The 12,807-nt window shown below is 35.5% G+C and overlaps 1 protein-coding gene across 1 annotated transcript in view; it reads right to left on the minus strand.

Moving 5' to 3' along the window:
- DPY19L2 (dpy-19 like 2) overlaps positions 1 to 12,807 on the minus strand; it is a 98,525-nt gene that overhangs the window by 28,131 nt on the left and 57,587 nt on the right. The window contains exons 13-16 of the mRNA XM_043589242.1: positions 10,821 to 10,901; positions 8,529 to 8,630; positions 7,375 to 7,446; positions 3,744 to 3,790 (exon numbers count right to left, since the gene is read on the minus strand). Of these exons, the coding sequence (XP_043445177.1) occupies positions 3,744 to 3,790; positions 7,375 to 7,446; positions 8,529 to 8,630; positions 10,821 to 10,901 (302 nt within the window). The remainder of the gene's footprint in view (positions 1 to 3,743; positions 3,791 to 7,374; positions 7,447 to 8,528; positions 8,631 to 10,820; positions 10,902 to 12,807) is intronic.

Genomic DNA, 12,807 nt, shown 5'->3' on the forward strand with positions numbered 1-12,807 from the left:
TCTTTGATAAGGGCACTAACACAATGGGAAAAGGATAGTGTCTTCAATAAATGATGCTTAGAAAACTGGATATTCACATGTAAAAGAATGAAATTAAACTCCTATTTTATACCACTCACAAAAATTAAGTTGAAATGGATGAAAAGCTTAAATGTAATACTTCAAATCATAAAACTCCTATGAGAAAAAACAGGGAAACACCTCCTTGACATAAATCTTCACAATGATTTTTTGAGTCTGACACCAAAAGCACCATCAACAAAAGCCAAAATAAACCAGTGGGACCACATCAACTAAAATGTTTCTGCACAGCAAAGGAAACCATCAACAAAATGAAAAGGCAACCTATGGAAGGGGTGAAAATATTTGCAAACTGTGTATCTGATAAGGAGTTAATAGCTGAAGTAAATAAGGAACTCATACAACCCAATGGCGATAAATAAATAAATAATCTGATTTAAACATGGGCAAAAGACCTGAAGAGACATTTTTTTCTGAAGGAGAACAGGAAAAATGCAAATGTGCTCAATTTCATTAATCATCCAAGAAATACAATTCCGAACCACAACGAGATATCACCTCACTACTATGGGAATAGCTATAATCAAAGACAAAAGATACGTGTTGATGAGGACACAGAGAAAAGGGAAACCCTGTGTACAGTTGGTGGGAATGTAAATTGGTACAGTCATTATGGAAAGCGGTATTGGAGGCTCCTCAAAAAACTAAAAAGAGAACTGACATACGATCCAACCATCCTACCCCTGGGAACATATCCAAAGGAATCAAAATCCATATTTTGAAGAGATATCTGCACTTCCATGTTCATGGCAGCATTATTCATAATAGCCAAGATATAGAAGCAGCTGAAGTGTCTGTCACTGAACACATGGATAAAGAATATGTGATATATATAAGCAAGGGAATATTATTCAGTCTTAAAAAAAGGGGGGGGGGATTCTGCCATTTATGACAACATGGATGAACTAGGAGGGCATTAAGCTAGATGACATAGGTCAAAGAAAGACAAATCCTTTATGGTATCACATATACGTGGAGTCTAAAAGAGAAAAAAAAAAGTAAATTCAGAAACAGAGTAGAATGGTGGTTGCCAGAGGCTGTGGGGTGGGGGCTGACACGGGTGATGTTCATCAAGAAATACAAACTTTTAGTTGTAAGATGAAAAAGTTCTGAGAAAAGAATGTACAGAATAGTGACTATAGTTAATAATACTGTAGTGTATACTTAAAGTTTGCTGAGAGTAAGGATCTTAAGCATTCTCATATACAAAAAGGTAACTGAGAGGTGATATAGGTGTTAGATGTATTAATCAACTTGATTGTGGTGATCACTTCGCAATATATATGTACATCAAGTCATTGTGTTGTACACTTCAAATATATACTTATTACTTGGCAAAAAATAAACATTATGAAAGAAAATATGAGGAAGTAATTTAATGATTTTGATGTGGGTGTTTCTAAGGAACAAATTAACACAGAAAATGTATAGTTGTGACTGTACAGAAATTCTAAACTTCTATAAAGCAAAGACCATTAATAAACTATAAATTGACATCCTAGAAGAAATGTTATACATGTAATAGGCAAAAGGTTACTGTCTATAATATAAATTAAAATACCCTACAAATCAATTTTCAAATGGTCAAGAGATACAAATACACCAGACATTTGAAAGATGTAAAACTTCCCTGGTAAAGACGGATAAAATAAAATGAGCCCCCTGCTTCCCCCCACCTTTTTTTTTTCTTTTTTTACCTGTGAGAAAAAGTTCAGTTTGATAACACTGGTGTTCATGGAGATACAGAGAAATGGACACTCCCATCATAAGTTCTCAGGATTTATCAAATTATAAACATTTATAAATTACGGTTCAAAAGTCCCATTTCGAATATTCTAATACTAAATATTCTAAATATTAAAATAAGTATGCAAAGAAATATGTGCAGAAATGTTCATTACTCTTAGCACTTGTTGTTATGACAAAAAGATAAATAGAATCTTTTTTTTTTTAATTTTTTTTTTCAACGTTTATTTATTTTTGGGACAGAGAGAGACAGAGCATGAACGGGGGAGGGGCAGAGAGAGAGGGAGACACAGAAGAATGGGAAACAGGCTCCAGGCTCTGAGCCATCAGCCCAGAGCCCGACGCGGGGCTCGAACTCACGGACCGCAAGATCGTGACCTGGCTGAAGTCGGACGCTTAACCGACTGCGCCACCCAGGCGCCCCATAAGATAAATATAATATTAACGCCCATTGATAAGGGACTAGCTAAGTACTTGGTAATCACTCATATGAGGAACAATAAAATGTGGAGACCACTACAAAGTATGAGGAAGATCTAGGCAGATACCCAAGATAAGCTGTTAAATAAAAACAAAAAGTTACATAACAATAATATTGATTCTATTTTTTATAAAACTATTGTGTTTTTGGAAGTGTTTTCTAGAATGATACATATGAAGCCATTTGCAATCAGCACCAATGAGTAGTAGCTCTAAGGGAGGGAAACATTTTCTCTTTTCTTGAAATATTATTTCATCTGAATGTATTACTGTACACATGTATTATTTTTGTAATTTAAAAAACTCCTCTGCCCATACACACACACAAGGCTGTCACTTTCAGGACTGTAATCACCTCCTTCCTTTGAGCTAAATATCTTCCACCCTTTGGTCCCCTCAAGTCTGTCCTCTTCCACACTGTACCCTCTCAAATATTTGAAGACAGTCACAAAGTACTTCTCAATCCTCTATTATCCAATTAAATATCCCGGGTGCCATCATATATTCTTTATGTGAATAGTTCCCATGGCTCTAAAAACATTCTTTTTACTGCATCAAGGCATATTTGCCTGGTCTCTATCTGACCAGAACAAAGTCTATTAAGATTTAAGACCCAGAACATGGGTCTATTAAGCGCCTCGATTTGGATTTCAACAAATAAGATTTAACCATTTCAAACATAGGGTTCTGTTTAGCTCTTCTAGCAACCATATGAAATGCTTTACTGAAAATATAAGCATGGGGTATGGAGCTCATGGAAACTCTCTGTACTAACTTCACAAATATTCCGTAAATCTAAAACTGTCCTAAAAATAAATTTCATTAAATACATCAAATTTAATGATACAGCTATAAGTATAAAATTTAATTTAAGATATTCCTCAGAAGGAAATTTTCTTCACAATCTACTTCTCATGTCTGGTAGCAATGTGTGATTTGAGTTATTTTACTCACATATGTTTAGCAATGTGTGATCTATTTTACTCACATATGTTTATGACATAATTCTAGTGACTTCACTAAAACCACCAAAAAAAAAAAAAAAAGTGATACAGCAAATGGCTTTACAATAAATGGAGAATAAACTATTTCATGATTATGCAGAAAAACAAATAATTATGTTTTCTCTGAAAGTCAAAAAAAACCTGCCCAAATAAAACTTTAGCTTACTTCTGTTTATGGACTTTAAATTCTAGCCATATATTAAAGTTTAACTTGATTTAAACTTTAAATTAATTCAAATATAAGTATCTCCAAAACAAGTCCAAACACATAAAAGAAATCTCTAAGAATAATATATTCAGTCTTTTAAGAGAACATCTAAGATTGGTTCATGTCTTTCTTAATCAAAATGCTGATTTAATATACATTCATTTAATATTACAGTAGTTATTTAGTAACTGAAGACAGTATGATTTAAAAACAATTATAATTACCTTTGATAGGTGTTCGCAGATAACACACATAAAATATCACGAGTAGCCTGTGAATAGAATAAATTAAACTTTTCTAAGGAATTATGTGACATTTAAAATGCTCCAATTCATTAATGTAAACACCCCCACAAGGAAAAAGTATCTTAATTGTTAAAGTGAGTTCTCAGAAACACTTTAATCCCATCTTTGCCCCAGGCAAATATTTTCTTGCCATTCTAAGTTCCTTTGCTATTAAAAAAAAGAAAGGAGTGTTGGAGTAAATCTTTTTTTTTTTTTAATTATTTTTTTTTAACGTTTTATTTATTTTTGAGACAGGGAGAGACAGAGCATGAACAGGGGAGGGTCAGAGAGAGGGAGACATAGAATCTGAAACAGGCTCCAGGCTCTGAGCTGTCAGCACAGAGCCCAATGCGGGGCTCGAACTCATGGACCGCGAGATCATGACCTGAGCCGAAGTCGGCCGCTTAACCGACTGAGCCACCCAGGCGCCCCGGAGTAAATCGTTTTTAAAAAAATGTTTATTCATTTTTGAGAGAGAGAGGGAGAGTGCACAAGGGGGTGGGTGGGGGAGTAGGGACAGGGAGGGCAGAGAGAGAGGGGGACAGAGGATCCAAAGTGGGCTCCTTACAGCAGAAGAGCCCAATGCAGGGTTCAAACTCATGAACCATGAGACCATGACCTGAGCCAAAGTCTGCCGCTTAACCGACTGAGCTCCCCAGGCACCCCCGCTGTTGAGATAAATCTTTAAGGTCCATTTCAACATTAAAATTCTAAGCCCTTACATGTGGACAACTCTTTGCTAGAGTTTAAGTTTGTATTTTACTGGGAGGGAGGTGGGCTGAAAGTGGGGAATTAGTTTCTATAAAGGAGGCTGCTTCTCCCATGTACTTTCAGAGATGATCTTAACCTTCCACGCAAAGTGGGAAACTCTCCCCCACCCCTACCCACCTCCCTCCATACTCCATACACTGCAGTCCATACTCCGGCTTCACTGAAACTCCAGATTATTATAAAATTATTATGGCATATCTGCTTCCCTGATCTCAGCCACGAGTGAGCACTGGGAAGGCCAGTGAGCACCTCTGACAATGTACCACAAGATGCTGAGGGAGGGAGGAGAGCAGGAGGAGTGAAGGGGAAGGTGGGGGCTAAATTGGTCCAAGGAGGCTTTAGCTACAATCCTATGCAACTTAAACAGTAAGATAAAAACCTTATGGGGAACTTAAAATTTTAAACTGTGAAGGATATGCGCTTTACAACTTAGAAATAAACAATGAAAAAAAATATAGTGAAATTTGAACTCTAAAATTAAATCTAAGTTTAGAATCTTTAACTTCTCTCATTTGTTCAAGAGCATTTTTTATGGATGAATGTTTCAAGTGACATAAATGAGATTCTAGTCACTTAGGCAAGCACGAAGCCTATTTGGTGGTATAGTTGATAGAATATATGCACTTAGGGGAGTTTAGGATTCTGTAGTGTCACAGAAAAATCATACTATATATGCCTTCTTTCTTTCTTCCCAGAAGTGACTTCACACAAGTGAAAATGTAAATTTAGATCAGAAATATCCTTGAGGTGAAAAAGAAACCACAATGGGACAAATAAAGATGAGGGGTTTACCTGGAGGCAGAAAGGAGTTAAGCTGCAGGGATGGGTTTGTGTGTGTGTGTGTGTGTGTGTGTGTGTGTGTGTGTGTGTGAGAGAGAGAGAGAGAGAGAGAGAGAGAGAGAGAGAGAGAGAGAGAAAGAGAGAGAGAAAGAGAAAGAGAGAGAGAGAGAGAAAGAGAGAGAGAGAGAGAGAGAGAGAGAACATGCTCATGCACATGCATTTGAGCTGTGGTATGTCTGGGGGCGAGTACTATGTTTATGAGTCTTGGATCTTAATTTTAAAAAATAGTAATAGTAGATCTAGCTCTCATTTTCTCCGATGCCAGCTATCTCCTCACTGAAGAGTTAATTCCTGCATTACCCCTTTAAGTGTAGCCTTGGAAGAATACCACCGTTTGCCATGATGGAATGGAAACAGGCTAGTGGAGAGCTAGGCAGAGCCCAGGGGACACTGCTCTAGTTTACCCATTCCTTCTCATTACCTCTAGCCTCTTTCCAAGTGGTCCCTAGGGAACTGGGTCAAGGGAGAAACAACAGAGATCAAGGTAGAGACAGAGGCTTCTCATAAATTGTTCACATTTTACATGAAAACACGGGAATGAGAAAATGTGGGAACTGCAACCACACACACAAGGTATGCACCGTGACTTTACACATAGAAAACTAGTTGGATCAGGGCCACCCCTGGTATGGTGGCAGAGAGATGCTCCTGCTATCTACTTAAAAGTCTATGATAAATACATACTTGAAAGGGCGGGCCTACGCCAGCCAACTCCATCTTGTTCTGTGTCCTTCATCTTGACCACACCTCTTCCCCTTGAGTAACCCCCCCACCCTCACCTGCCTAACAGGACTCGGACCCTTCCCCAGCCAATCGGCTGAGGCCATAGCCATTTCCTCACTAACTGCCCCTAGGCCCCAATAAAACCTTTGTCCCTTTGAAACTCTCTCTCTCTCCCCAGTATCTCACCACTGCGACAGTGCAGGTAGGGGATTGAGCTGGAGCTAGCGCGAATAAAGGCTCTTTTGCTTTTACATCGGACTTGGCTCCCTGGAGGTCTTTTGGGATCACGAATTCTGGGCATAACAATACTGACTTAAGACGACTTGTAAACAGTATCATAAAGATGGTTCAAAATTGCAAAAAACTGGGGCGCCTGGGTGGCACAGTCGGTTAAGCATCCGACTTCAGCCAGGGCACGACCTCGCGGTCCGTGAGTTCGAGCCCCGCGTCAGGCTCTGGGCTGATGGCTCGGAGCCTGGAGCCTGTTTCCGATTCTGTGTCTCCCTCTCTCTCTGCCCCTCCCCCGTTCATGCTCTGTCTCTCTCTGTCCCAAAAATAAAAAAAAAAATAAAAAACGTTGAAAAAAAAATTGCAAAAAACTAAGACCCAGGTTCTTTAGGCTTTCAGATATACCACTTCAAGACCAAGAAAATCTGTCACAGGTATTTTAGAATATTATTTCTTCTATCATTAATAATGTTTTCTTTTGTTGGGAAAACAGTGAACACACAATGACTTTTTAAAGAATGTGTGTAGAATTTCTCCTGTGAAGGTCTTAAAGCGGATTAAGACTTCCTTGAATGTGCTTTATATTTAAAAGCTACCAAACTGTCATCTTCCTTTCACAGCACCTATAACAATTGTAATTCTTTAGTTATTGTGTGATTATTTGCTTAATGCCCCACCCCGCACCCACACCCACCAAGAATGTAAGTTCCAAGATAGAAGCAGGCCTGTTTTATTTGTTCCAGTGGACTGACAATGTGAATATAGTTCATGGTACATAGTAGGTAACTGACAAATTACTTTTGAAAGAATAAATAAGAATATCTTTTCTAATGAGGCTTTCTAAAACCCATATAATACTAGATAAAGATCTGAGTAAGAAATCTGTTTTATGGGGGAAGGGTTCATCCTAAAAATAAGATGGAATTCTGATAAGATGGAATTCTGAACTACAATTCTATTATAGCCCTTATCTTGAACCCAAAAGCAAATAACAAATTTTTAAATATACCTTTTTAAAGATAAAATAAGTAATCAACATAACAACTGGAAGCAATAATGTCTTTGTGTATCTCAATGGAGTCTGAAATAAAGCAAATTGTTCAAAAGTCATTTATTAAATTTTATATTAAGTGAGTAAAAACTTATGTCACAATGAAATTTCATAAAGGTAAAAATGTTTTTGCCATTATTATGTATATTTATCAACCTTCATCTTCTAATATAAGAATGAAAATTATAAAAAGTTATACAAATGCACCAAAGGTTTTAACGGTAAAAACTATTAAAACAAAAATTAGCTATATATTATTTTTCTCCTTCTTTTGGTTTTACCTTTCCTTTATTTATATAATATTAATTTTTAAATTTTGTGTTTACTGATCCCCAGGCCCTATATTATCATTTCCTGGGTTGCAAAGTTCCATTATTTTCACTGGTGAAACTAGAGCGAACAAGGAAGAAAGTCAGCCTACATACTTACTGTAAATATGAATAAGTACTCAAATGACATTAGCAGCTAAATAATTCTCATGACCCATTAATGTGGTCAGAGTGATTTACCATGTCACTAAATTAAATACTTTCTTGAAGGCAGAAGCCAAGCCATTTTCCTCTTTGCAGCCAACAGCCTCACAGATAATTAGCGCTCATAATAGTTTTTGAGTAAACATATGACTGGTTGGATAGATAAGAGAATAATGTATGATTAATAGTATATCTTTCTCGGCACCATTTTGTTAAAGATTTTTATAATATTTGATGTATCAAATGAAACATAACTAAAGTTTTTAAAAACCAAAACAAGAACTTAGATTTATTTTTCGTGAGTAGTCCCATACTTCTAAGTGACATCCACTATTAAAAGTAATTGAACTGTACTAATAGTATTCACTGTGGATCAAATAGTATGGTAGGCACTCTTCCTGGATTATCTCATTCAACCATCATCAAGAACTCTTTAAGATAGGGGTCACTGTTTACTCATTTTACACATAAACAAAAACAGGTAAGGAATGCTTATGATTAGCAAAAATTATAGTAAAAAATGATAAAGTTGGTTGTCTCTGAATAAAAAATTTGAGTTTCAGACTAAAAGGAAAACTTAAGAGCAAAAGACCATCATACCTGTAGAGAAGGAAAAAAAACAAAGAAAACCGTTCATACCGCTTTTTCCATGAAGTCAAATTCAGGAGCACAGGTGTAAATTAAGGTATCAAAATCTGTATACCTTAAGATTCTGGCTGCTATAAGGTCACTCAGGCGAATCTGGGAAGAAAATAAAGTAAAAGAAATTAAAATTACACTAATAATTATGGTCAATAATAACTGATTTGTTGTAATATTAACTAAGTCTACAGAGCAGATAAATCCAAGGTACATGGACGGCCCTCAAAGAAAACAAACAAAAAATTCAGTGAACAATACATTATTATATACTGAATTATGAAGAAAACTGAAAACAAAGAGAAATATCAAAAGAATGAAAAGCAGAAAGAGGTCAGAAAAAATAAGCAGACATGATAATATAAAGAGTGAGTTAAGATCAACAATCGCTGGGCAGAAAGCACCATGTAGTTAATCATGAGATTTTATAATCATTTCTCAAGAAGAAAACAGTCTCACATTAACCCTGTTTACCACACAGTGAAAAACATGAATAAATTTCCTATGTGTTGTCATTTTCACAAAGTTTCATACTTTGTGATTACACAAAGTTTCATACACTGATTACAATTTTTGGTGTTTCTTGAATTTTTCAGGCATACAGTCAAACCATTAAACATAACAGCTATTCATCATAAGAATTATAACAACTACACACACGACTTTGATTTAGTTACTTGATCTTCAAAGCCTTTGAAATAAACATCACTAACCAAACTCAGTGTAGAACTCTTATTTTCAGTTATTTATTACCCACTGTCAGTGAGACAATTGTTTTTCCACTGCATTCTCAGAAGGCCAGAAAAGAGAAAATATTTGGTATGTAAACCTTAATTCAAATTATTTTACAGAAATGAAATTATTTTATATCAAGTGTAATAATTATCTGTGGTTTTCATTTATTTATGGTTCCCCTTATCTACCAGTAGCAAGGATAATTTAAAATTGACTTCATTTTTCTAATTTTGACTGGGCCTGATGACTAATAATAATTTAACTAAACCACTTTCATTGCAAGTCTTTCTCACAAGTGTCACACACACGAAGCAACTTAAGAGTACCGGGCGGGGGGGGGGAGGGGGGGATAGGTGTGTGTGTGTAAGATTTGTAATGAGTTGGGTGACAACGTGGAGCAAGGCAGAAAAGAAACCCATAGACCAACTTAACAAATAGATGACTTAGGAGGCCTCAATAAAGTTCACCATAAAATGTTTAGCCCTACAGAATAAAAAGGAGTATGTCAGACATACCAGAGAAAAGCAGCAACAAATAAACCTAATAAATCACCATACAGAGCTACCAATAAATGGCAGATAAATCCATATACTTTGAAATTTTATTTAACTTGAACATGTATGCTAGCTCAATTCTACTGGAGAGTGATAGCACTTGACCTTTTAGAGAGTAAGGACCATAATCTGTTGTTAAAGATGAAGAAATTTCAGCATTAGACAGGGTTCTAATTGGATAGTATGAGATGAAGTACATTTCAGAGTAGGTTACTGTGTGATTTGCTCATGTATGCTCATATCCAAACAGAAAGTAAGAATCAAAAGTAAGTTTCTGCATTGTTTTCTGTCCCTTAAACTGATTAGCTAACTAGGGACTTAAGCTTTGACAAGGGCTATTATGTAAGACAATGGCTTTAAAACAAACACACACTACACATGAGGGAAGATGAAAAGATAGAGGATTTTTAACATTTACCACTTTCCTTTTACATAACAAGAAAAGCTTTAAAAATATCAAGTCATATCTTAATTTTAGTCTATTAACTATACATAAATAAAACTACATTAAGATTTTGACTATTATATTTCAAAGCTGAGTACAGACTGCTCATATGTTAACATTTTCAATAAATGAGTAACTTATTATTTAAATAAATGAGGTTATTTGTTTAGGAGTTTATTTTTTAAGTAATCTCCATACGCAACATGGGGCTTGAACCCACAACCCCAACATCAAGAGTCACACGCTCTACTGACTGAGCTAGCTAGGTGCCCCAATTCGTATTTTAACTGAAATAGAAACACATAACTACTTAAGATATTATTCTTTTTTTTTTTCTGGATGGCTAGGCTAACATTCATTGATACAGTTTTTTCTTAGTGGGTTGAAAAGATCACTTAACTGTAGGGTTTTATTACTGAGTCTGCCAATAACTAACTCCAGGACCTTGAAAAGGCACTTAATCTCTATAAACTAAAGAGGTAAAAATAGATGGTTTTAAAGTTTTCATCCAGCTACATATTTATAGGAATTTTTATGCTTTAACTAGAAAGTACTTACATGATCTGAAACACCTAACATTTTAGATGTCAGAAATTTCAAAATAATTGTTCCACACAACCAGGCAAAGCCTTGAAGCAGCTAGAAAGTGAAAGAAAGAAAGAGACAGAAGTCAGACACTAAAAATCGTAAGTTACCCAGCTACAAAATTCAATCATATCAACAAGTGGTATGGGAAATTTTAATCATGGTATGGAAAACTATATTAGTGATGTGGTCTGAAAAAAGGTTGCTCCTTTAGAAAATTTTGTTTAAAGGCAAAGAATTGAAACAGATGACATTGGTATAAACTACATAACAACACTAGAGTTCTACAAATTCTAAAAGAATTTTTTTCAAGTTATTTATTTTCAATTTCTGTGAAGAAAGGAGTTACATGTTTGGTTCCAAATATTATTTCCTAGCAGAAAAGTCCTTTTTTCAAAAATAGGATTAAATTATAAAATATTCTTCTACCACTCTTTTGGAAATAGAATTATATGAGTCCTTCCTCAAGAAAGGAAAATTTCAAAACTTAAGCTTTCATTTTAAAGAGAGAAATAGAAACTAAAACTCACGTGGGGGTTTCTGTTGTTTTGCTTATTTTTTGGCTAACCTTGATTAGAAAAAGCACAGATGTGGACTTCTAGGTAGCCTGAGGAAAGTTATAGCAGACTAAACCCAAATCTCTCCACACTCATCCAACAAGTAGGACAACGCAATCACAAATATAAAAAACAGGTAACAGTACAAACTTCAAATTACCTGTAAATAGAAAGGAACAACATATACAGCAAACTTAAACCTCAAATTCCTGATCTAAGCCTTTGCAGAGAATGAGGGGAGTCTCAAAATCATGCAGAAGAGGAGAGAGGGAGGTGAGGAGTCCTAAAATGAACTGAAATAACCGGAGGGAGAGAAGGTCCACCTTACATGTGAGAAGAGCCAGGAGACTGGAGAATGAGCTACAGAGCGGGGACTTAAAGGGCTCAGTATAAGAAGAACTGACCTCAGAAAGGCATTACTTCTGGAAAGAGAGGAAGGGAAAAGAAAGGGAGAAACCCTCTGAAGAATGTGTGGATAAGGAAATAAGGAAGAAAGGAAAATCAAGTATCCAGAAAAATAAATGAGGACCAAACAAAAGACAATCACTACTGTCACTGAAAGATGAAGGAAGGAAGTTACTAACTGATAAAACCAGATTTTGTTACATTGACAAAAGGCTGCACCTGGATTAGAAAATACCTGCTCTGAACACAAACTAAGTAGATGAAAGATGTCTATATGATCTATAATAGAGCTTCTATAAGAAGGTAACAAAACTGAGAGTCAAACATTTCAGCTGCTGATATCCATTCAAATGAATGATAAAAATCTTACAAAGCAGAAAAAACTACAATGCAGAATTAAAAGCTGAATTAAGTAAGCTCAAATAAGCATTCAGAGACATAATTTTTTTTTGAAACTAAGAACATAAATGGACAAAACCAGAAAAAAATTGAGAGTACTTATTAAATATAGAAAAAGAAATGGAAGAAAAGAGGGAAACCATTGAAAAATGAAGACAATCTCAAGGTAACTAAAGGAGCAGAGATTTAAATAAAAATTCAAAAAAGGCACTGAAGACAGTAAAAAAAAAAAAACACCCACAAAAGAATAAAAATGAGATTAAACAAGGAAATAAAAGAATCATAGAAAGTAGTAGAAACAGAAGACAGGCAACATGTTTGTAATTGGAGTCCCTGAAAAAGAAAAACTGAGCAATGAATTCACACTAGTATTCAAACTACAATCTAAGAAAACTTCCTAGAAATAAAAGAGCTGGACTTACATGTGGAAAGGACCCACCAGGAATTGGGAAAATTGACCAGTATGGTAAACTACCTCGAGACATAGCCTAGTAAAACTTAAAAAGGAAGAAAAGTCCGTAACACTTCTCAGCACATAACTTAGAAGGGCAAGAAAATTTGGCTTGCATCATGCATATTAAAAGAAACATAAAAGCGAT

The sequence above is a fragment of the Prionailurus bengalensis genome, chromosome A2 (assembly GCF_016509475.1).
Source record: "Prionailurus bengalensis isolate Pbe53 chromosome A2, Fcat_Pben_1.1_paternal_pri, whole genome shotgun sequence".
Taxonomy (NCBI): Eukaryota; Metazoa; Chordata; class Mammalia; order Carnivora; family Felidae; genus Prionailurus; species Prionailurus bengalensis.